At 59.2% G+C, this 23,703-nt stretch overlaps 2 protein-coding genes across 7 annotated transcripts in view; one reads left to right on the top strand and one right to left on the bottom strand.

The window, feature by feature from the left end:
- The window catches only part of ACTN4 (actinin alpha 4), a 72,736-nt gene extending 62,110 nt beyond the window's left edge, over nt 1–10,626 (top strand). For 2 of the 6 annotated variants that reach the window (XM_082676515.1, XM_082676514.1), the window contains exons 12-22: nt 1,226–1,376; nt 3,952–4,060; nt 4,226–4,366; nt 4,457–4,639; nt 4,735–4,869; nt 5,909–6,088; nt 6,949–7,095; nt 7,940–8,020; nt 8,329–8,394; nt 8,998–9,156; nt 9,254–10,626. In XM_082676515.1, the coding sequence (XP_082532641.1) occupies nt 1,226–1,376; nt 3,952–4,060; nt 4,226–4,366; nt 4,457–4,639; nt 4,735–4,869; nt 5,909–6,088; nt 6,949–7,095; nt 7,940–8,020; nt 8,329–8,394; nt 8,998–9,156; nt 9,254–9,412 (1,511 nt within the window). In that variant the 3' untranslated portion in view covers nt 9,413–10,626. The remainder of the gene's footprint in view (nt 1–1,225; nt 1,377–3,951; nt 4,061–4,225; nt 4,367–4,456; nt 4,640–4,734; nt 4,870–5,908; nt 6,089–6,948; nt 7,096–7,939; nt 8,021–8,328; nt 8,395–8,997; nt 9,157–9,253) is intronic. The other 4 variants (XM_082676513.1, XM_082676512.1, XM_082676511.1 and 1 more) reach the window with 2 other exon arrangements.
- Nucleotides 10,627–11,059: 433 nt separating this feature from the next.
- CAPN12 (calpain 12) lies at nt 11,060–22,030 on the bottom strand (the record flags this gene model as incomplete). Its single annotated transcript, XM_082677793.1, is given in 26 exon segments — nt 11,060–11,083; nt 11,164–11,222; nt 11,319–11,457; nt 14,112–14,186; nt 14,734–14,796; nt 14,886–14,956; nt 15,331–15,388; nt 15,923–15,982; nt 16,061–16,103; nt 16,281–16,351; nt 16,354–16,494; nt 16,691–16,702; nt 17,156–17,270; nt 17,272–17,374; nt 17,456–17,619; nt 18,256–18,330; nt 18,400–18,485; nt 18,558–18,632; nt 19,737–19,905; nt 20,780–20,904; nt 20,908–20,913; nt 21,098–21,166; nt 21,170–21,216; nt 21,406–21,469; nt 21,769–21,885; nt 21,887–22,030. Coding segments are annotated over 26 exon segments (2,175 nt in total).
- Nucleotides 22,031–23,703: the final 1,673 nt, after the last annotated feature.

The raw sequence follows: 23,703 nt of genomic DNA, 5'->3' as shown, positions 1-23,703 counted from the left end.
GCAAAAATGAGCCCCCATCCCCCCCCCAGCCTAGCTGCCCCTTGGCCTGGGTCCCAGGCAGCCGTGGCTGTGGCCCCCTCCTCCCGATTCTTCCCAGCACACCCCTGGCAGCTCCCTTGCTGAAACTCTGCTGAGGCAGAAAAGTGGTAACCTACTATTTCTGGTTCCCACCCTTGGGAGAAAGCAATTTGGAGAAGGGAATTGCAAGCTTGCCTTTGTGGTTGAGCCTGCTGCCCCGGGGCTGGAGTGGCAGGGCTGGTGCACTCGGTCTCCCAGGCTGACACCTCCTGTCCACCAGTGCCAGGCCCTGTCCACAGGGTGGCTGAGATGCAGTTGGAACTGGCTGGTGCCCGGCCTTCTCAACATCCCCTCATTGAGGTGTTAACCTTGGCCTGGCACTGGCCGCATTTACAGGGGAAGAACAGGTGGGGAGAAGCTGTCTGCCATCCCCTGCTCTAGGCAGGCAGCTGTTGGTTGGATTTCCTGGTGCCAGCTGAGGGGGTCTCTGAGCTGCCGCTCCGGGGTAGCCGGAGGTAGCTTTAGGGGTTGGGGGTCCCAGCCACCTTTCCCGGCCAGCGTTTCCCCCTTGGTTCTTAGCAGTACCTTACTGTGCTTGCAGGGCTCACTTGAGCTTCTGTCCTGGGGTGTATCATTAGCCAGGCTCCAGGACTGATAGCAGTGTTCCTCCCTTCCTTCAAAGGGCCCGACAATGGGCCCTGCCTCGCTGCACATGGAAAGCCCTTAGGATAGTGTGGAGCAATAGGTGTGTGATAGGACTCCCACACCGAGGGGGCCTGGCGCCCAAGTGCCAGGGGTCAGGCTCCTGGAAGAGCCCTGACTCAGACTTCCCCTTCCCCCCACTGCTGAGGCATGGCTGCAATGCCAGCTGCTTCTCCAGATCACAGCGGTCCGCAGGTAGGTGTCCACATTTCCAGCCCTGGTAGCACAACCCAAATTCTTACCGTCTACCAATAAAGGATACTAAGTTTAGAGCCCACAGCTTGAATTGGGATATGTCTCAGGCCCACCAGCCCCACAGCGTCTCCCAGCTCCATCCAGGATCTAGTTGGGCATAGAGATTCCTGCAAAGGGCGAGGAAAAAGGCTCTGGAGGTTTCTAGCTCTCATGGCACCATCCTCGACAAGGCAGGGCGTGGGGTCCACACCCCGTCTCCCTCCCTCTGGCGCTGTTGACGAAGCACCCCCTGCCCTCCGCGCCCCCCCAGGGAAGGAGGTGATGCTGAAGCACCGGGACTATGAGACGGCCACCCTGTCGGACATCAAAGCCCTCATCCGCAAGCACGAGGCCTTCGAGAGCGACCTGGCCGCGCACCAGGACCGCGTGGAGCAGATCGCCGCTATCGCCCAGGAGCTCAAGTACGTGTGGGCTCGTGGTTCCCCGTCACCTGCTTCCCCTCCAGCACCCAGTCCAGAGCAGTGGCGGGGCAGTGGTGGAATGGGGTCCCCCAGCCCTTTCCACCCTCACACCCTCCTTTCAGATGCCAGGGAAGAGCCTTACAGGATGATGCCTTTTGCCCACCTTGTCTTTACCCCAGATGAGAAACAGTGGGATCTAGATTCTCCAGCAGAAGGGGGGGTCTCTGACCCCTTGTCCTGATTCCTCAGGCTGTTGGGGTCCCTGGGGCTCCCCCTCCTCTGCCTGCCACACCAAGGAGACCCCCTGGCCCCCTGATGTGGTGGGCGGCCTAGCCCACACTGCTCCCACCCCCTGCTCCCTGAGGGAATCTGGCTGCACAGAGAGCCCATTGTTTTGCCCGGCCCCTTCCCTCTCCTGCTCAGAATACACTTATTGTAAGAGCTTCCAGGCAGTCGGGTCTCTGCCCTCCCTTCCCCACCCCAGTCAGATAAACTTGTGCACACAATTAGTACACTGAACCTCCAGAGCCAGTGAAAGGGGCCTTATTCCACCAGCGCAGCGGCCATCAGCAAGCAGGGCCCAGGGAGTGGGAGGCCCAGGCCATGACTTCATGGAAAATCCACAGGCCCTGGAGGGCGGCCGGGCTCCCAGAATAGCCGTCTGCTCCAAAATAGGATCCTTGGCTGGAACTGCCCTCTCCACAGACACCCCCTACCCTGTCACAGTCATCCCCAAAGTTCTCCTTGTTCCTGCAAGGCTGGGGCCTAGCACTGATGCCCAGTGGAGCCCCACACCGGGCAGGGCTGGCTTCCTTCCTGACTCACGCCCGCCACACTGCCCAGCTGCTCTGGGGGCTCCCCATTTGCTCACCCAGAGGCAGAAGTACCACTGGGTCTTCACAGAACCGGGGACACGGTGTCCCCATTGAGCGCTGTTGGGGGCACCCCTTGAAGTCCTGCAGCTCCCCTAGGATCGAGCCCCTGTACCTGGCATGCCCAGGCCGAGGAGAGTGAGGTCACAGACGCAGACGTCCACCACCCTCAGGGGTTGTGGGGTGGGACATAGGCAGGTCCCCCACCCCCACCCCCACCCCCACCCCCACCCCCATTGACAGGCGAGCTCCTGGAAGCCAGTGAGAAACAGACTTGGAGGAGCTCCTAGGCCAGCCCACTTCTCAGGCACTGGGAACAGCCATGTGAAACCCATTACCCTGAGCCGGGGAACAGGCGGTCCCGAGGCAGCTTTCTGGACAGTAGCCCTGGAGGAGAAAGGGAGGGCTGTTTGGGGTGCTGTCTGTTGCCCCGAAGATGAGTCTGAGGGCCCAGGGCCGGCCAGGATGAGCCTGGATAGACAGCCCGGCTGAGCGTAGATTAATGGTAATGACGAAAACTCAGGGCACTTAGTGCTCTATGTGTACTAGCTCATTTAATCCCCCAGCAATCCTGTGTCACAGAGTGGGAACTGAGGCACAGAGAGGCCAAGGGGCCTGCCCAAGGTCACACAGCTAGGGAGTGAGATAGGACTGGAACCTGGGCCGCCTGGTCCCCGTGTGAAGCACAGCCTTGCTCCTCCTCCAGCCCTTGCCTGCTCCCCCGGCCCCTGTATCCTGCCTGCCCGTCTGGCTCACCAGGCAGGCGACACAATCCCTGTGTCCTGGTTCCCATGTCATGTTCCTCCCCATAGTTGTTCCCCCAGACCTGTACACTGACTCCCTAGGAGCCTTGCTGCTAAGAGTATCCAAGTGTGGACCCCAGGAGGCAGGAATGCTGGGGCTGAAGAGAGGGAATAAGGGGCAGGGGGCTGGGAACTATGGTATCAGCTTAGTGTTTCCAACCTCAGTCATTGCAGTAATAATACTCATTCCCTAATCAGCTCACTTTTTTTTTCTTGAATATATCGTTAGTTGCGTACAGTGAGATTGTAGGCTAATTGTACATTTCTTCCTTAATACCCATTAAAGTAAATACACAACCTTTAATGAGGAACTGTTGCTACTTTTACCTACTGGGTGCAAAGGACTGCTCTCGGCAGTTCACACGAGCTAAGTAACTTGGTCTCCGTGATAACCCCACCCCCATTTCAGAGAGGAGAAAACCGAGGGATCCAGAGGGAGTTCATTCGCCCAGGGTCACACAAGTTCAAAATCGGAGAGCTGGAATTCACACCTAGGGAACTTGGCTCCAGAGCCTTATTCTCTAACCAGTGTGTTCTGCTAGACTTCCTTTAAATGGAAAATTATCCAGGGCACTTCCCTGGTGGTCTAGTAGTCAGGACTCTGTGCTTCCACTGCTGGGGGTCTGGGTTCGACCCCTGGTTGGGCAACTGAGATTTCACCAGCCTACAGGGATGGTCGAGGGCCACGCTCTGGGAGCCCTGCGTAGCTTACAGTGACAGCAAGCTCTGTTATCCTCTCCCCGCAATTCCTCCTGCCCCGGGCCAGAGGGGTGATTGATGACTGATGTGCTTAAGTGTCGATATCCCCTGGTACCAGGGCCTGGGACACCTGGGGGCGGGTGGGTCCAGCACACCCTGACTGCCCCTGCTGGATCTCATCACCCTCTGCCCGGCCCACAGCGAGCTGGATTACTACGACTCCCACAACGTCAACACCCGCTGCCAGAAGATCTGCGACCAGTGGGATGCCCTTGGCTCTCTGACCCACAGTCGCAGGGAAGCCCTGGAGGTGAGGAGGGAGCGATGCCCCCCACTGAGGTCTGTGCCTTGTTGCCCTCAGAGCAGGGGTCTTCCCCTGACCCCTTGGTGCCCCCGGACCCCTCTCCACCGTACACACCTCCTGCTAGCCTACTGACCTCCCTCCTCTGTCCCCGTCCCTCCCAACACGCACCAGAAAACGGAGAAGCAGCTGGAGACCATTGACCAGCTGCACCTGGAGTACGCCAAGCGGGCAGCCCCCTTCAACAACTGGATGGAGAGCGCCATGGAGGACCTCCAGGACATGTTCATCGTCCACACCATCGAGGAAATCGAGGTCCGCCCCTTCCCCTCCCGCCCTTCTCGTGGCTCGTGGGGCCTCCACGGGTCCAGGCCGCGCCCTCATCCCTTCTCTTCCTGCCCCCAGGGCCTGATCTCAGCCCACGACCAGTTCAAGTCGACACTGCCGGACGCCGACAGGGAACGGGAGGCCATCCTGGCCATCCACAAGGAGGCCCAGAGGATCGCCGAGAGCAACCACATCAAGCTGTCAGGCAGCAACCCCTACACCACCGTCACCCCCCAGATCATCAACTCCAAGTGGGAGAAGGTGGGCAGCACACACCCACCGGCAGGGCCGGGGCAGGACCAACCAGGTGAGGCGGCCGCCCCCCTGACTGCTCCTGCCCGCGTCCCCTTCCCCAGGTGCAGCAGCTGGTGCCCAAGCGGGACCACGCCCTCCTGGAGGAGCAGAGCAAGCAGCAGTCCAACGAGCACCTCCGCCGCCAATTTGCCAGCCAGGCCAACATCGTGGGGCCCTGGATCCAGACTAAGATGGAGGTGAGGGCGAGTCGCCCCAGCCCTGCTGGGCCCAGGAGAGTCTCAGGGCAGAGTTGAGGAAGAGCCCCCACTGAACGGGAGGCTGCTTGCCCCTGGTGGGAGGGCCCCAGTGCTCCACGGGGCCGGTGGATCTGGGACCCAGCTCTCGTGGCCTCATGGGATTAGGAGCGTCAATAACGTATTCATGGAAATGGCAGCACCATCCAGAGAGAAGCTGTGCTGAGGGGTCAGGTAGAGACGGGTTCGAGTCTCGACTCTCCCCTCGACTTCCGGTCGGGAGTCAGGCACAATTTAACCTCTGTGGCTCAGTTTTCTCACCCCTAAAAGGATGAGGAAGACCATTACTTCATTCCCTCAACAGACACTTTTGGGCACCGCCCTATGCCAGCCGCATCACAAGCACTGTGGTGTAGCTGTGACCAAGGTGGTCCGAGCTCAGACCCTCCCCACGCCCCCACTCTGCCCTCGTGACCCAGCCACGGGAAGGCTTGTAACCATGCCGACTGCGACTCAGGCCGCCACTTACGAGTGCTCACTGTGCGCTAGGCACCCCACTGACCAAAGTGGCCTCACTGAAACTCACGACAGCCCGAGAGAGGATCGGGCAGGTCGGCCGCGGGGCTCAGTGCCCCCTGCACGGCTTGGTCACCCTGGGAAGCGAGGCGTGGGGTGCTCGTGCTCAGGAGCACGGGTTCTGAAGTCACCAGGCCTGGGTTCCGATCCTGGCTCTGCCTCTTAATGTCATAAGTTGCCCTCTTTGGGCCTCAGTTTCCACCTCTGTGGAATAGGCCTGTCCCAGTCTTGGGCCTCACAGGGAGTCAGGCGGGGAGCAGCGAGGTTAGCCCTGTGGAGCGTTGGTGCAGAAACCGCATCGTGGCTGCTGTTACACTGGAGGGAGGGCCGGAGGGGACCCCTGGGCAGAGGTCCCGGGCTGGAGGCGCCCTGGCATTGGGGCGGCCCGCGACAGACCGCCTCCTGGTGGCTGGTCGTGGCCGAGGGTCCGCCAGTCCCCCACCCAGTAGCACCACCCTCTGTGCAGGAGATCGGGCGCATCTCCATCGAGATGAATGGGACTCTGGAGGACCAGCTGAGCCACCTGAAGCAGTATGAGCGCAGCATTGTGGACTACAAGCCGAACCTGGACCTGCTGGAGCAGCAGCACCAGCTCATCCAGGAGGCCCTCATCTTCGACAACAAGCACACCAACTACACCATGGAGGCAAGCCTGCCCCGCCCCCACCCGCTTGCCCTTGCACGCGCTTGCGGGATTCCTGTGGCAGCCCAGGCAGGGCCCGGCTGTCTTATTCCAAACGGCTTTTGCCCTGTAGAAAAGTGTCTCCTGCTTGCTCTGTCTCCCCTTTCTCTGACCAAAAAGACTAGATCCAACGTTTACATGTCTCTAAAAATCACGGTTTCTCTACCACTACTCTCCCATCACCATGACAACACACATCTCAAGACAAGCTCCCTGGAGAGCTGGGAGGGCGGGCAGCACCTGCCCCCAGTGTGACCTCAGCCGTTTCATCCTCACTCGAGGACGCAGATCCAGCCAGCATGTGCGGGAATCCCGTGCACCGGCTCGCTGCCGCCAGGTTACAGCATCAGGGCTGGTTGCCATCATATTGGTAGCTTGAAATGGTCCGTGGTGACAGCACTTAGACCATGCAGATCGGAAGATGCCACCAAATAAAAGGGGGGAAGGGCTGTTTCCCCAGAAAGCTAGTTACACATTGCCCAGCATGTCTCTACAAAGCTTCCCTGTGGATCCTGGCACAGGTATCAGGACCTGCTTGTCTGCTGCATCCGTCACTGGGACATACACCGGTGTGACGTGAACCCCGCTGGTTGGCAGAGGCAGTAGGCGGGCACCGTGCCTGTGGCCCTGTGTACATGAGCCGCATGGCAGAGTGTGGGGCTGGGTTGGCATTTGGGAGAAAGTTGGGGTGAGTCTGACTCCAGGCCACACATACCCCCGCACAAGGAGCAGCCAGTCCCGAGCCCCCCTCAGCTACAGCGGCGGTGGTCCCAGCATCCCCACCTGCCGGCCAGCCCACACTCACGCCCTCATTCCTCCCGCAGCACATCCGCGTGGGCTGGGAGCAGCTGCTCACCACCATCGCCCGCACCATCAACGAGGTCGAGAACCAGATCCTCACCCGCGATGCCAAAGGCATCAGCCAAGAGCAGATGCAGGAGTTCCGGGCGTCCTTCAATCACTTCGACAAGGTGAGCCGCTCCCTCTGCCCCCTGCTGTCGTCCCTCCCCACCGTCACCTCCCACCCTGCCCCCTGCGTCTTTGCATCTGTCCGTTTGTTCACATCACAGTTGCTGAGTATCAGAGGCCACTCACAGGGGCCGGCAGGGCCCCAGCCACTGAAGGGGGTGCAGAGGTGCATCACCTCGACCCACAGCGTGGGCAGCTTCCCTCAGGAAGAGAAAGGGGAGTCCCAAGCCCCGCCCCCGGGGCTTTGCATCCTCGCCCACCTGCCGATGCAACCCTGAACAGAGAGGTCCCAGCACACCAGGGATTTGAGACCTGACGCAGGAATCTGATCCACACATACACACAGTGTCCTTAAAAGTCAGGTTTGGTTTGGCAGCCCCTTTAGAGGGGCCCTGAGCACCAGTTTGCCCCGGGCCCTGCCGGGCCTGATGTGTCATCTGCCTGCTCTCTGTGGGTAGCATGTGCTCTGGGCGTTAGGCAGGGGCCCAGCAGGAGGGGGTGCAATCCCCTTTCTCCCACCCCAAATCCTGGAGGTGAGGAGAGCTCCCCCCTTCCCTCCCAGGAGTCCTGGGACTCAAGCCTCAATCCTGCACCTCTCAGCTCCCACCCCTGCTCTGGCCCAGAGGAGCTGGGAGGCGGCCTCTGACTGCCCTCCAGGCCACCCACGCCCCTCCACCTGCCCCGCCCTGGCCATCACCTTGTCCACGTCACCTCTAACTGTGTTTCCCTCCCCCGTGTGTCCCCTTCCCCCACCCTCTGCATGTGACCCGGGCCCCTCTCCCTGCCTTGGTGCCGGCCTGGTCTCCACACCGCCCCTTGTGCACACCTGCCTTCGGACGCCGGCAGGACCACGGCGGGGCGCTGGGGCCAGAGGAGTTCAAGGCCTGCCTCATCAGCCTGGGCTACGACGTGGAGAATGACCGGCAGGTACGCGCCCCCTGGGCCCCAGCGGACTGTGGCATTAACTGCTCTTCTCTTTCTCTCTCTCCTTCTCTCTGTCTCCCCTCCCTCTGGCCATCCCACCCCTTGCCATCATGTGTGCCATTTCACGGGCTCTCTTGCCGCCTCCCTGCCCTGTGTCTCTCCGGACACCTTCCCCCTTACCTGGTCTCTCGGGGCCGCCTCTGTCTCCCCCGCTCCCTGCCACTGTACTGTTTCCCCGCTGTGCACACGGGGCGGCCCCTCTTGCCTACTCTGGGCCCGGTCTCCTCTGCTGTCCCTGCGTCCTCGAGCAGAAGCAGACGGGCAGCATGGACTCCGATGACTTCAGGGCTCTGCTTATCTCCACGGGATACAGCCTGGTATGCCGCCTCTGCCTGCCCTTGCTGCTGTGCCTCTTCTCCTCCCCCTCCTCCGTCCCTCCCCCTCCTCCGTCCCTCCCCCTCCTCCGTCCCTCCTCACCGCCTCCAGAATGTCCGCGTCCTCGGGGACACTCCTCCACCAGAGCAGCATGGCCTGGCCTCCCTCCTCCTCCTCTGCTGCATCTGCTGGTTGGGGTCCCTCCGATGACTCCCTGAGCCTCCCGCCTCCTTTCCTGGAAGTCTCCGGAGAGAGGAGGTCAGGCCTCCAGCTCTCTCCCCTTCTCTCTTTCTTTCTTTCTTTCTTCCTCGCCCTCCGGAGCTAACTTTCCAGCCAGGGCTGAGGAGCAGTAGGCCTGCTAGATCCACTCCCCAACTCCCCACTTCCCAGAAACGCGGGACGGGAGGAGCAGAGGGTGCACGTCCCAGGTCTGGGGCAGGTGGGGCAGTCGGCCGGGGAGCCAAGACCCTTGGAGGCGGGCTGACGACGCCTGTCGTGTGCACTGGGGTCGGGCCCTGCTCTCCTGACCCGGTTCTAGCCACCGGGCCAGCCCGGCCGCCCTGCCCCGCTAAAGGCCGCCTGTCCCCCGCCCACCCCCCTCGCAGGGCGATGCCGAGTTCAACCGCATCATGAGCGTGGTTGACCCCAACCACAGCGGCCTCGTGACCTTCCAAGCCTTCATCGACTTCATGTCGAGGGAGACCACCGACACAGACACGGCCGACCAGGTCATCGCCTCCTTCAAGGTCCTGGCCGGGGACAAGGTGAGCAAGACACCTGGGAGGCACCCAGCGGCCGGCGGGGAGGGGCCCTTGCGGCCAGGGCTGGGCGTGACCCAGATTCCCGCCCTGCCGCCCCCAGAACTTCATCACAGCCGAGGAGCTGCGGAGAGAGCTGCCCCCCGACCAGGCCGAGTACTGCATCGCCCGCATGGCCCCATACCAGGGCCCTGATGCCGTGCCCGGGGCCCTCGACTACAAGTCCTTCTCCACAGCCCTGTACGGCGAGAGCGACCTGTGAGGCCCCCACCAGAGAAACCCTGACCAAACACCCCTCCTCACAGCCTCCAGGAGGGGCTGGGGGAGCTTTTCTGCCCCACCCCACCCCCCCACTGCAAGGGCACCCCCTGGCCCCGCTCCTCTGACTCTGTATCTATGCAAAGCACTCTCTGTCAGTCCTTTCTGGGCGGGAGTGGGGTGGGCAGGGAGGGGCTGGGGCAGGCTCTCTCCTCTCTCTTTGTCAGTGGGCCAGGAGGATCTCCCCCTCCCCCTGGACGGGTGTGAGGGAGGCTTCCGGGGTCAGCGCTTCTGGTCTGGTAAATATATATGATGTGTTGTTTTGTTTTGTTTTTTTAACTCTGTGGAGGGGACAGTGGATCCTCACAGTAAAACAGGCCCCCTCCAAGCCCTAGAAACGCCCACCCCTCACCACCCCCCTGGTCCATTTCTTCTCCCCTGAGGTCCCTTCAAGGCCTCCCACATCCAGGCCAAAGCCCGACGTGCCTTGTCCAGGAACCGCCCGGGCCTGCGATGGGCCCCGTAGAGGGTGCCACAGCTGCCCGGCAGGAAAGAGGACCAGCCTGCTCCCTGCTCCCTTGTCCCCTCCCCTCACTTGGCATCGCCAGGAGATGAGGGGGTTCAGCTCAGTCCCCCCTCTTCTGCACCAGGAGTGGGGTTGGGCAGACCAGCCTCCCACCCTCACCCCCAGCCAGCCCCCACCTTGCTTTGTCTGGACCTGCGTATCTCTCAGATTTTCTAAGGACCCCCTCCACCGGCAAAAAAAGAAAAAAGAAAAAAAGAGAAAAAACACACACACAAAACACACACAAAAAAAACACACAAAAATCCACAAAAAAAAAAAACTATGAAAAAAAACTTTCAGAGAATTACTATTTACTTTATTAACTTACGGATTTATTATATAAATATATATTCACCTAGCAGCATATCTTCGCCGCCTCTTGCTCTCATAATGAAGACATAGCTGATTTGCTCCCCTCCCCCAGCCCCTTACTGATTTCTCTGATGTCTGCGGTCGGTGTGGGTCTCTGGGGACCCCCCCCCGAGGCGGAGGGTGGGCTGCTGGCCTAGCTGCCTGTTAGTGGATGGTTTCACTCCACCACCTCCCCCCCCCCTTTTTTTTGAGTTTATTCCGATTGATTATTTTTTTTCTCGGTTTCTGGATAAACCACCCTTCTGGGGACAGGATAATAAAACATGTAATATTTTTAAGAAGGATTCCTACAGTGTCCTCTGTTTTTCTATCTGTTCTCCACCTCTTAGGAGAGCGATGATAGAGCACCTCTTGCCAGAGTGAGGTGGGGCGTGGGAGTGCCCCGATCCCTGTTCCCATGAGTGTGTGAAAGTAGGAGTGCTGTTGGGGACCCACTCCAGGTCACGCACTGTTGTAAGCGTGTAACGTGGGCTAACTCGTGCAGCCTGCATGAGAAAGGTGCTGTTACCATGCCCGTTTACCAGAGAGGTGCAGTGACTTGCCCAGTGTCACCCAGCTGGTGAGTGGGGGGGCCGGAAGTCAGCTCCAGGCAGGCTGGCTCCCAAGGCCACACTCTGAATCACTGCTTAACATCAGGGCATCAGCCCCCTTCCTGTAGAGGAAACCCTGGTCCGGGCTGGGAGAAGGGTAAGGCAGGGCTCCCAGGCTGAGGTCCTAGAAGATGGCCACCTCCATCCACTGAGCGAGAGGAAACAGCAGGCATGAGGCAGGGGACTCCTGACACTCCCGTGCCACCCCTCCCTGCAGCCCAGGCTCACCTGTCTGTGGGTCAGGCAGACGACCCCCTCGCCCCCATCCAGGTGCTGGCTGCAGTGGCCTGTCAGAGAGGGGCAGGGTGCGCGCCCACCTCCCTGGTCCACCTACTATGGAGACATCCTCCCCCTGTCCCACCAGTGCCAGGGATGACACTCACGGAAGAGGCAGATGAGCTGGGCCACGCAGGACGCCAAGTGCTTGAAGTCCACGCGCAGACGGCTGTCCCGGTAGCAGCTAGTGAGGGCCTGGGTCAGCTGGTTGTTCAGGTGGAAGCCCCGGGGAGGCCGCCTCTGAGCCTGGGCTGCCCCGGGAGCCCCACCTCAGGGTCATACCCCCCCCTCCGACTCCCCAGGGAAGGCAGACACCAGGGGGGCCTGGTCCCACCTCTCTAGTCCCAGCTCTGCCTCATCCCAGCCGTGAGGCCATGGGCAGCTCCCTTCACTTCTCTGGGCTTCAGTTTCCTTATCTGTCAAATGGGGACTATGATAGCCCTGACCCTGTAAGGTCGTGTGAAGATGTTATATGTAGAGAGCTTAGGGCAGTGTCTGGCCCATCATAACTACTGTATTATTATTCCTTTAAACTCTGCAGGATTTCTGCCAATAGACACTAGAGGATATTTCTGTGCAGCAAAGCATTTTTATCAGCCCCGTATGATGTCAATTTCTTGATGTTCCAGACCAGGGGCGATTTCTGGAGTTCAGAAATCACCTCCGATGAGGAATCGTCCCACAGAGGCTTTTAAAAGCCAGTCCTTGTGAAAGCCCTTACCTCGGTTACTGGGCCCTAGTGACCATGACCTCCTGGTTACCCCTCCCCAGGGCCCCTGTTGTCCCCAGCTGCCTGGTGGCCTGCACAGGCTGCACCTCATCTCCTGTTCCCCACCTCCCTCTCCTCTACTTGACCTTGGGCTTTGCCTTGCCTTCTTTGCACTTGATGTTCCCTCTGCCCAGAACACCACGTCCTCTCTCAGCCCGGAGTGTTCCTACTCTGATACACGCCTCCTCCAGGAAGTCCTCTCAGATACTCAGCCCCCAGCAAGCAGCATGAAGCCCCTCCTCTGGGGTCCCACAGCTCATGTCCCTGCCCTGAGCCCTCTGGGCCTCCACGTCCCTGCCCTGAGCCCTCTGAGCCCTCTGGGCCTCCACGTCCCTGCCCTGAGCCCTCTGGGCTGTCACTGTCTTTGGTGGGTCTGGCTGCGCCTGCACAGGGCAGGGGAGTGAGTGGTGGGTGAGGTCCAGGAAGGGCTTCTGGTCACCACTGAATCCCCAGCACCAGCCAGCACAGGGCCTGGAGCAGAGCGGGGCTCAGGGGGTGCTTGTGGAGCAGAGGATAGGATTGGATCGGAGCAGGTTCTTTCTCCTGTCCGTCCCCCCAGCCCAGGATTGCCTAGGTCTCCGGACCTTGCTCCCAGCTGGCCCGCTCCCTGGTATTCCCTCCACCATACACACCACCTTTCCCTTGCCTGTCAGCTCCAGGCTCACACACAAGTCCCTGACCCTGGACTTGCCTCTCCCTCCTCCCTCTCATACATATTTAAGAATTTTTAAAGAGCTGTCCTCCCAAGGCCTCGTGGGGCTCTCCTGTCTTCCTCCACCGATCTCCTCTCTGACCACCTCCCCCTCCCCACTTGGCTCCAGCCACACTGGCCCCCTGTCATCTCCATCACTGGGCCCCTCGTTCACTCCGCTGCCTCCACACCAGCCTCCTCAGGGCCTTTACACTGACTTTCCCCATCTGGACCGCTCTTCCCCAGAGTCCCCAAGGCTCACTCCTTCCGGTCTCTGCTCACACATCACCCAAGTGAGGCCTTCCCTGACCGCCATGTCTCAACCCACACCTCACGCTCTGCGGGTCCCAGCACCATGGCCTGTTTCCTTTTGCCACTGTAGGACTTCTCACCATCTGCGCTAGACGTTCTGCTTGTTCTGTGTCTGCACCATCAGCACGTCAGCCCCTTAGAGCGCTCCTCTGCCTAGGCTAACACCAGGCTTGTACCAGGCACTCGGGCATACCGCGTGAACAGTACAGCCTTCCGCCTTCCGCCACCCTCTCTCGCCTCTGCTTCTGCCTACCTGGGACTCTTGTTTCTCAAGCTCACATCTCCCAATCTTCTCTCTGACTCCATCTCCCCCCTGTCTTGAGTTCCCTTTTCCTGCACCTCCCTGCACCTTTGACTTCCCCCCTCAGGGTCTCCCCCTGCCTCTCAGACTCTGGGTCACATCACCCCCAGCCCCCCATCTCCCCATGTCTCACCCTTCCCTTTGCTGTGGCAGATGAGCCCTGCGGTGGGGTGGGGGTCTGGGAGTTCTGTGTCTGATCCCAGACCACACCCCGTCCATGCAAGGTGGAGTGGGGGACAGATCACATGCACTTTTCCAACTGTATAGCCCAGGGAAAAAGTTGCTCTCTGCCTCTGTTCATTGGCTAGGATTTTTGGGCTCCCACACAAATGGAATGGGGCTGTTCTACGTCTCCTGGAAGAACTCAGCCTTTCAGTGGGAGCCTTCCTCTGGGTACTCTGGCATGTTGTCATGGAAGCTGCATTCCCCAGCACTAAACCCTGTGGGCTCCATTCCACAGGCTCCTCCTGGCCACCCTGTGTATTAGCCATTTTACAGAGAGGGAAATGGAGGCTCCAGGCACCCAGGGCCACCCAAGGAGTCCAGGAGTCCAGGACATTCTACCATGAGGTCCTGGGAGCTGGGGCCTCTCAGACACCAGCGCCCACGCCCCCCTTCCCCTCCCAGGAGGGCCGCACTCCCTCCCTCAGTGCCCTCCTCCCCACACACAGAGGATTCTCCCCTTTGGGCCTCTCTCAGGGTCACCCATTTCCTGCCAAGAGTGGGCAACTGAGGTGTGGGCTTTGTGGATGGCGGGGGAGGAGTACAGGGGAAGAGGGGGAGCAGATCTGTCCCCAGGATCCCACAGGACCTCTGTCCATACCCACTGCGTTCAGGGCCAGCCTCAGTTCATAGGAGTTCATGGTTCCGGAGGCGTCCTCACCGAACTTGTCAAATGTGGCCTGGGCAGGGAGGTATTGGTCAGTCCCACCCCCAGGCCCCTAGGCACCCTGAAGGAGGCTGAAAGTGGGTCTTGGAGCCAGAGAGCCTGAGTTCCCACCCACCTCCCTTTCTTCCTGGCTGCCCTGTGCAAGCAGCTTAACCACTTTGGGTGTCTGTTTCCCATTCGGTAAATTGGGAATAACAGTACCAGCAGTAACAAGGGTGTTGTGAGGACAAGGTGATATTCTCACCACAAAGGGCTTAGGGGGGGCTCAGTGAACAGTGGCTTACCACTTGCAGTGTGGGGAGACCTGGGACCATCTCCTCACGGGGAGCCAGAGCAGGGGCGGGGCGGGGCATTATCGCCTCCCAGTGACAGACAAGTAGAGGGACAACAAAGGGGTGTATGGGGCAGGGATATCCCAGCCAGATGCCTCCAGGTTGGCGTGGTGTGGTCAAGTTCCCCTTCTCCCCTGGGGCCCTGCTAGCCCACAGAGCACCTATGCCCATGTTAGTAAAGGTGCCTCTCCCTCCAGAAGGAGGTGCCCTGCCCAGCCCCCATCTTACCTGCCACTCCAGGAGGTGGCCCCAGAGCTGCTGGAAGTGGTACAGGTCGAGGCTTCGCCCATGCTGGGGATGCGGCATCTGGTTAAGGTCAATGTCCCCAGAAGGGAAGAGGAGGCCATCCTCCGTACCCAGGCAATGCCCCCATCATATACCCCAAAACGCTGCAGCAGCTGCTCCCAGGTCCTGAGCCCGATTTCTCTGGGAGTCCGTGCATGGGCCCTGGCTACAGGGGAAAAAAAAGGTACTTTCTGCGTACTGGCCATTAGTATAAGTGCTAGGAATTATTGTTATCCTCAATAATCCTTTCTGAAACTGAGGTGCAGAAAGCCATGGGACTGCTGGAAACTAGTAGAGCTGGGATTTGAACCCAGGCACGGGGCTCTGGGTCTGTGCTCAGGACAGTTACACTTCCATAAAGGAAGATGGGCTTATACGTGGCCATGGCCTTGGCCACGGGTCCTATCACAGAACCCACAGGTCTGGCTACAGGGGAGATGCCAGCAGGCTGAGCCCAGGGTTCCCATGGCCTGACTCCCAGAAGCATCGTGGATTAACACACATGGGGGCTCCGGAGTCCACTCTTGGTCCCTAACTCACCAGGTTCCAGGGCAATGCTTAATAAGGTCTGGAGCTGAGGGGTACTGAGTTCTTCCTCCTGGTAAGGAGAGAGCCGGTTGTGAGCCTGCACTCGGGCAGTCATTCAGCAAAGAGCCCTGGGCCGCCCAGACAGTATGCTGGGTGGTGCTGGGACACAGCAGGGACTGAGAGAAGCCCAGGCCTGCCCTCTCAGAGCTCCTGGTCCTGGAAGGGAGTGAGACCTGTCCCCAGAGTGGTCAGGGCTGCAATGGGGAAGCATTGGGCTGCGGGAGCCCACAGAGGACAAGCAGCTGACCAGCCTGGGGGAGGGTCAGGGCACGTTGGAAAGATAAGGCCTTAGCCTGGCAGGGGTTGTGAAGGGAGAGAAAGCAGTCCAGGGGGAGGGTACGGACTGAGCAAAGGCTCTGAGGCAGGGAAGAGCTGTGAGCATTTTGAGAAAAGAAGCTCATGAGATTTAAGCACAGACAGACTGAGAAATCAAAGCAAAATGAGATGTCTAGGATGAGGGAGAAAGGGAGGGAGGGGTACATGGCGAGGGGAGGGGAGGGGAGGGGAGGGAAGGGACCCCCTTAGCCCTGCCCCATCTCCTCACCTCTCCTGCCAGCTCCTGAAACAGCTGCTGCATCTCTAGCTCCAGGGGAATGTAGGGGACCTGTGGGGTAGGGGGTGTTTAGTTCTGGCCCCCCAGCACACACACACCCTCGCACCCCTTCCCAGAGCAGCGCCTCACCATGAGGGCACGCAGGTCGGCGCTGATCACATCATCTACCTCCCTGCAAATTACAGACGGGAGATGGGGGCAGGGGACTGCTCACCCCGCGGCTGGGGATATGGGCCGCGCGGGGTCTCAGCTGAGGCTCGGGTGGGGTCTAGGTGGGATCCTGGGGGCGCTGGGCTGACCCAGGCGCGGGGCAGGGGATCCCGGGGCGGAGCAGGGGATCCCGGCTCACACTGCGGTGTGGCGACGCTCGGAGAACACGCGCAGCGTGAAGTCGACCTCGTCGGCGGCGCGGGCGGCGCGGCGCTGGGTACCACCAGATAGTGGCCGGGGCGCAGGCGGCAGCGGTGGCTCACGTCGTGGCGGGCACAGAAGGGCGAGCGGTCGGCGCGCAGCAGGCCCCGCAAGAGCGCGCGACTGCGCAGGGAGTCCCACAGTCCCAGCAGCTGGGGGGCAGGGCGGCGTGACCACCGCCGTCCAAGTTCACCCCACCCAGCCTCCGACCCACTGCATCCTCCACACCGCCCTGTCCAAACCCACTGGTCACCCATCACCCCAAGCGCGTCCCAGGCCCCCAGGTTGTCCCAGCTGCTGGGGCTGGCTCAGAGATGGATGGAATCTGGGGTCCTACCTGATACCCACCTCCTCTGGGATCTGTAAGAAGGAAGAGCAAGGGGAGTCAGGGCCAGGCAGAGGCAGCCACCCCTCAGAGTCCCCCCTCTCCGGCTCCCTCCACACCCCTCCCTCTCTTTTCTTCCCATCCCACCCCTTCTAAAGCCCCTGCCCCAGCCCCTCCGGACCCCTCCCTCCCATCTGTGCCCTCTGCTCCTCGGTCCCCTCCCTGATCCTCAACCTTTCCTCCAGCCCTTTCTGTCTCCTTTCTGACCCCTCACCCCTCACCCCTCTACCCTTCTGACCCCCAGCCTCTCCCTCTGCGCCCTCCCTAGCCCTTCAGTGTCTCCTTGACCCCCACCTCCGATTTCCTCAGCTGTCTCCTGACTCTGACCCTCGGCCCCCATCCTCTACCCTCTCAGATCCCCCCTTTGGCCTCCTGCACCTCCATGCCTCTGTGTTCCCCCCATTGCCTCTTCCAGCCTGGGGTCCCACCTGGAGCACGTGGAAGCCCACAGTCAGGTATGTGAGGCCCTGGGCCCTCAGGGGCCGCCGGTTGCGCTGGATGGGTGACAGAAGCACAGTGCATTTGGGGGTGCGCCCTCCAGTGGGGGTCCTGCGCCCCTGCTGCCCCCCAGCCCTCCCAGGGCCCCTCGTCCTCCTCCTCAGGCTCCAGCAGCGTCAGCCAGAACTGGGGGTGAGTCCAGAAGGTTTCTAGTAAAGGACAAAGAAACAGGGTTACCCAGCCTGCCACGGCCCCCCTTGCTTGCCTTTAGGGGACTCTCCAGGCCTCACTGGCACGAGGCTGGCCCCGGCCAGAGTTGAAGCCGCGTACCCAGCGGCCTTGGAAGGTGTGGATGTGCCTGCCGCCTCCAGCCGGGCTGCGGACCAGCACCTCAGGGCTCAGCGAGCAGACGTGGATGGTGGCGAAGTGGCAGAGGAAGTCCTGCAGCTCCATCCTGGACGGTGGCCGGCAGTCAGACCCTGGCCCGGCCCCCACCCCAAATAGCTCATGACCCCCCAAGTCACAAAGCCCCTAAATTCCTTAAATGTCGCCAAGTACACTTCAGTCCCCCAAATAATACATGTCTCCAGAAATTAGAGCCCTAATTAGAGCTCAAATTAGAGCCCTCCAGCTCCCTCAGATTTCTCCAAGTCCTCAGAAATGCCCTGCAAATAGCCAAGGTCCACAAACTCCCCCCAGATATGGTCCAATTGCCTTCAACCCCCAAATACCAAGACCCTCAGATTCTCTATTACCAGTAAGTACCCTTCAGCCCCTCAATATTGCCAAATCTCAAGAAATGCCCCAATGTCACCAAGCCTCCCTCAACTGCCCTAAATATTACCCATCCCCCTTCAACCCTCCAAAGATTACTATGCTTCCAAGTTCCCTAATGTTACTGCTAATTCTAATTCGACTCCGCGAAATAGAACCCAACTCCCGAATTACCACAGACATGGACAGTTTCTCCCCCTTAGGACCCACCCCCATGAACTTCTCCCATGTCCCTTCAAGCGGGACTTGCCCCCTCCCTGACCCTGCTGGCCTGGCGCCCCTCCCCGAAGCAGACCGGGGACCCTGCCCCACTCACCAGAACTCACCATCCTCCTTTTTCACCAGCAAGGCGTCTCGCCACTCAGCGGGGAGCACGTCCCAGCATGGGCATCTGGGGAGACGGAGGTGTAAGGGGTGGGCAGGTGGGACCGAGCCACCCACCCACCCAGATCCATCCCACCTATCACTCCAGGCCCCAGGCCACTCCACTCGGCCCTGTGGGCTCCGCAGCCGCAGCAGTTGCACGTTGGTGAAGCCCCGTGACACCTAAGGGAGACGTGGTCAGTGGGGGTTTGGTGCTTGGACACCCCCTGCCAGCCCACCCTGGGGGTTCCTCACCTTGTGTGTGCCTGTGACTGAATATGCATGTCCCTTCACCAGCCCGTCTTCTGTACGGTACTCGCCCCGATCACTCTAGGAAGAGGACAGGACAGTGAGCCATAGCAGGGGACAGAGCTCCCCTCTGCATCCCCACCTCCTTTCACCAAAGCAGGAGTCACCCAGAGCACCTAACTGAATGGCACCAGGCTCTGAGAGGGGCTGGGAGTTGGCAAGTGAAGGCAAGAGAAGGAGAGAGAGGCAGATGGAGACAAGAGACCAAAACAGATTTAAAGAGGAGAGACATATGACTTCCCTGGTGGCGCAGTGGTTAAGAATCCGTCTGCCAACGCAGGGGACACGGGTTCAAGCCCTGGTCTGGAAAGATCCCACATGCTGCGGAGCAACTAAGCCCTTTGCCACAACTACTGAAGCCCGTGCTCCTCAACAAGAGAAACCACCGCAATGAGAAGCCCGCGCACCACAATGAAGAGCAGCCTCTGCTCACCGCAACTAGAGAAAGCCCGCGTGCAGCAACGAAGACCCAACACAGCCAAAAATAAAAATAAATAAATAAATTTATTTTTAAAAAATTTACTAAAAATATAAATAAATAAAGAGGAGAGACACGGGGACAAAGAAAGATACAGAACAGAGAGGAAAAGAGGTGGAGAAATGCAAAAGACACTCAGTAACTGAGTAGAGGATTAAATAAATGAATGAACGAATGAGTTAGACTGACTCAGTGAATGAATATGTGATTGGGTCACAGATGGACATATGACCCAAACTGAGCCCATGAAAAATCAGTCCTGAGACTTTTGTTGAAATTCTCAGAAAGAGGCACTTTTTTTTTCACACACACACATCCCCCGGGGGGCAGTAGGAGGAACCTGCAGCTGTGGGGCCCACTTTTGTGCCCATGAGAGAAAAGCCTGCCTGTGAGTGAATCTAACCCAGAAGCAAGAATAGAAAAACACATTCACAACAGCCACTAAGCACCTGGATCCAGCTGTGCCTGAAGCTTCATTAGTCATGAGAGCAAATAAATGTCCTTTTGACTTGCTGGCATTAGGTTTGTGAGAGACAATAAGCCAGCAGTGAAAGCAGAGGGGAGAAAGACCCAGGACACCGCCCCTCTCTAGCTGTGACTGCACTCTGGTCCTGGCGGGGGTCTTCATGGGAGTCTGACTCTCTCACCAGGGCAGCGGCTCCCACGAGGGACCCCTCGGCCAGGGCATGGCGCAGGGTAGAGAAGAGGCCTGGAGTGTCCTGCCTCAGGTAGAGCACCTCGCCCACACCGCCTGTGAAGTCCACGAAAGCCTCATTCATGTGGCCGCCTCGCATCACCCCGTAGGAGCCATGGAGCCTGTGGAAGCAGGTCTCGGGTGGGGTGTCTGAGTCATGGGCGAGTATCTTGGGCAACCATGGGAATGTGGGGGGCCTCTGTCTCATGCTGTGAGGTCCCAAGGGCTATCCCCCAAATTGGCAGACTCTTAAGGAGGGTGCACTTGGTAAGCCCTGAGAAATTTGGCTGGTGGCTCTTGGGGCCACCAGGACTGCGTGATCTGGGGGTCACAGAAGAGCTCTGTCAGAATTCTGGGCATCCTGGGGTCTGTGTCTGACACTGAGTCTGTGGGAGATGTCTGCTTTGGGGGGTGATCCCTAAGGGGTTTGTCAGGGATTTCAGAGCTGCAGAATAGGGAAAAGTGAAGATTTAAGGGTCCCAGGATTACACCCAATATTTTAGAGGTGTCTTGGGTTTCTCAAGGGATCAGGAGAGATTGTCTGAGGTTGCAGGTCCCCCAAGGGGACTGCTTAGACTTGGTGACTCCGGGGCCTGACACGAGATTTCAGTCTCCTTCAGAATTAAGAGTGTTCGGTTGGTATCTGGGAATATTTTGTGTGAAATATCAATGGAGGGGGACTTCCCTGGTGGTCCAGTGGTTAAGCCTCTGTGCTCCCAATGCAGGGGGCACGGGTTCAATCCCTGGTCAGGAAACTAAGATCCCGCATGCCACAAGGCACGCCCCCCCCAAAAAAAAAAATCAGGGAGGTGTTTATGATTTGGAGGTCCTCAGGCGAGGGTATGACATGAGGGTCCTGTGGGCTTACCTTGGTTTGAGATCTTTGGTGGGGTGTCTAGAGGATCCCAGAAGTCGGGGGTACTCCGGGCGTCCCCTGTGGCTTGGGGCCTGCTGGCTGGGACTTGGGGCTGCCCCTGGTGGCGTCGGGGTCCTTACTTGGCGTAGGCCTTTTCCAGGAGTGGGTCCCAGAACTCGTTCCTCTGATCCGAGCGCACGAACATCAGCTTCCCCTCACGCACAGGCAGCCTGTCGTCCACCACGACGTCCACCCAGCAGCCAAACTACCAGAGCTGGTGGGAGAAGGGGAGGGGCCTGGGCTCGGCTTCCCACCTCCAACCCTGCTGGGCCCCAACCTCTGGCGCCTGACCCTGCTGTACCAGTCCGGAAATTACAGCCCCGTGGGGACAGTGTCAACTATGAAATCCATGTCACCCTGGGGGAAACTGAGGCATGAACAGAGGAACCGAGCTTTACCTGGAAGTGGAAGACGCCTGCGTAGCCCTCTTGGAAGCCCTGTCCCGGGGAGACCACCTGGGACAGGAGTCATGGGTACAGAGTGATGGAGGCAGCGGCTGCAAGAAACCAGCTGTTACCTGGCAGGAGAGGCTGGGATTGGGGGAGGGTGGAAAGAGGGAGACCAAGGCACCAGGAGAGGAGAGCCTGAGAGGGAGAGGGAGGGGCAGGGACAGGGCAGGGGGACGCTGAGGGTGGAGCTGTCGGGGTCCCCACTGCAGCCTGCCAGATCTGGGGGCTCAGCAGGGGTTCAGTGGTCTCCCCCAGACTCCTCTGACACATGTCTGTTCCACTCATGTCCTCACAGATGAACTGGGGCTTAGCGCAAAACTCCTGGAGGAGATGGGGGAATCCAGACCTCAGCCAGGAAGGGGAGGGAAGAAGCAGCTGGGGGGTCAGATGCCCGGGCCCCCTCCTGCCCTCGCGGCTCTGGAGTAATGAGCGCCTCCAACCCCATGAGAAGCTTGTAAAACCTGTGGGCAGCCGTTTGGCTTCCCTGGGCCTCCCCTGACCCACGATTGCTGAACCTGCTCTGAGCTGGTCCCACAGTGACACCTCCTCCCTCAGACCAGGAGCCCAGCCCCCAGCCTCCTTCCTCAGACCCGGGAGCCCAACCCCCATCCCCACATTACATGGGGCCTCTTCCATTCCACCCCTTTGGCCTTCTCCGAGTCGGACCCCAGCTGGTCATAGCCAAGGGCATCAGGGCCAGCAGGGAAGTAGGGCATCAGGGCCAGCAGGGAAATAGGGATCTCGGAACAGGATCCCCTCATCCAGGAAGGCTGCTTGGATTGCTTTGTAGTTCTGGCCCCGAGAGGGCTTTGGGCCCTTGGTTCCAGGCCCTGCCTCCTGGTTCACCAGCTGGATGGTGACTCTCTTTCTGTCACACGCCATCCGGACACTGTGGGCTCACAGGCCGGATCTAGGCCCTTTAACCTCCTGAGTCATGGGGGTGGGGCCTCCCCTCCATCTGAGCCCAGATGGGGGTCTTTAGGCAGAGAGGAACCTTCCCTCGTTAATACTAATTGATGGTTTGGTGTGCAGGGAGCAAGGATGCCTCTTCAGTGTTTTCCTCCTCAGGGCGTGGGGCCTTCAGCTGTGGCCAGGGTAGCAGCTTAATGGGCTTGGCCAGCAGCAGGAGGGAAGGTGGGCAGAGCTGAAGGAGGACCGGCTGCTGCTGTGGGAGTGCCTAGAAGGAGGTCAGTGTGGGCGGTACATCTCCGCCAGCTTGTCCCTGCAGGCCTCCCTCTGTGGGGTTGAGAAGGGCAGGGATGGGGAGAGAGGCATCTTTTTTTTTTTTTTTTTTAGTGCCTTTGATCTGCCTTTTTTATAGCCTGCTTTATCCTGGAGGGAGTTATCTTTACTGCTGTATCTCTCTCTCTCTGTCTCTCCATCTGACAGTTTCTCTCTCTGCCTGCCATTGTTATCTCTCTTCTCTATCTTGACCTCACTGTCTCTGTCCATCTCTCTGGTCTCCTTTTGTCTTTCTCCATTTTTTGTTTATCTGTATCTGTATCTCTCTCTGTATCTCCCGCTGTCTCCATCTCTCTCTCTCTCTCTCTTTTTTTTTTGGCCGGGCTGCGTAGCATGTGGGATCTTAGTTCCCAACCAGGGATCGAACCCACGCTCCCTGCATTGGAAGCATGGAGTCTTAATCACTGGACCGCCTGGGAAGTCCCTCCATCTCTCTCTTTATATCTCTTCTTGTGTCTCTTTTTCTCTCTGTGTCTTTCTTGTATGTGCCTCACTCTCTGTCCCTCTCCATTTTTCTCCCTGTCCCTGTAACTCCTCAGTCACCCAAAGTGGGACCCCCATCTCTCCCCTCCCCGACAAGGCAGACCTCAGCCTGGTCGCCCCAGGCAGAGCTGACCATGGAGGGGCCGCTCTGCACCTACCTGTCCTGGGCTGGGGCAAGGCCCACCGGTGACTATGACACCCCATCCTGCCCACCTGTGGCTCAGGGTTCGGTAGAATAGTATTTCCCCAAAAGGATGCTGTAGCTGATTCTGGTGGTGGAGCGGCTGGAAGAAGGACCTTGGTTCTTGTCTTCTTTGAAGAAAGAATTCAGCAAAGAGACAAAGATTACGAAAAAGATAAAAGCGTTTATTAGAAGCAAAGTACACGTGGCAGAGCCACAGAGGTTGCACACAATAGGGGCAGCTTAGGTTGCTTTTATAGGGGCAACTTTCGGGGTTTTTTTTCTGACCAATCATCTCCATATTTGGTCCTGGTGTGGGCACCAATCTCTCAGCCAAGATGGATTCCAGCTGGCATCTTCTCCCTCTTGCCCTTTCCCTAGACTGAGGGCCTTTTCTGAGCATGTTTTGGGCTGGGAAATCCACAAGAACGCACCCAGTCAGGGCCCAATACCTCTGCTGGTATCCCATCTCGAAGCAGCAGGAGACCAGCTGCAACTGCTCACCCGGGGGCCTATCTCCTACCTCAAATCCCTCCCGAGAGATGTGGACTCAAAAACATCTTATTGGGAGGCTGAAGGGCAATGGTTCATCTTCTGTAGCTTCTTCAGGCTGACATTGGGTTCATAGACCCGACCTCATCGGGGCCAT

Source organism: Grampus griseus (genome assembly GCF_964374135.1).
Source record: "Grampus griseus genome assembly, chromosome: 19".
Classification (NCBI taxonomy): domain Eukaryota; kingdom Metazoa; phylum Chordata; class Mammalia; order Artiodactyla; family Delphinidae; genus Grampus; species Grampus griseus.
Note: the sequence above shows the minus strand (reverse complement) of the source record. Positions and strands in the feature narration are given on the sequence as shown.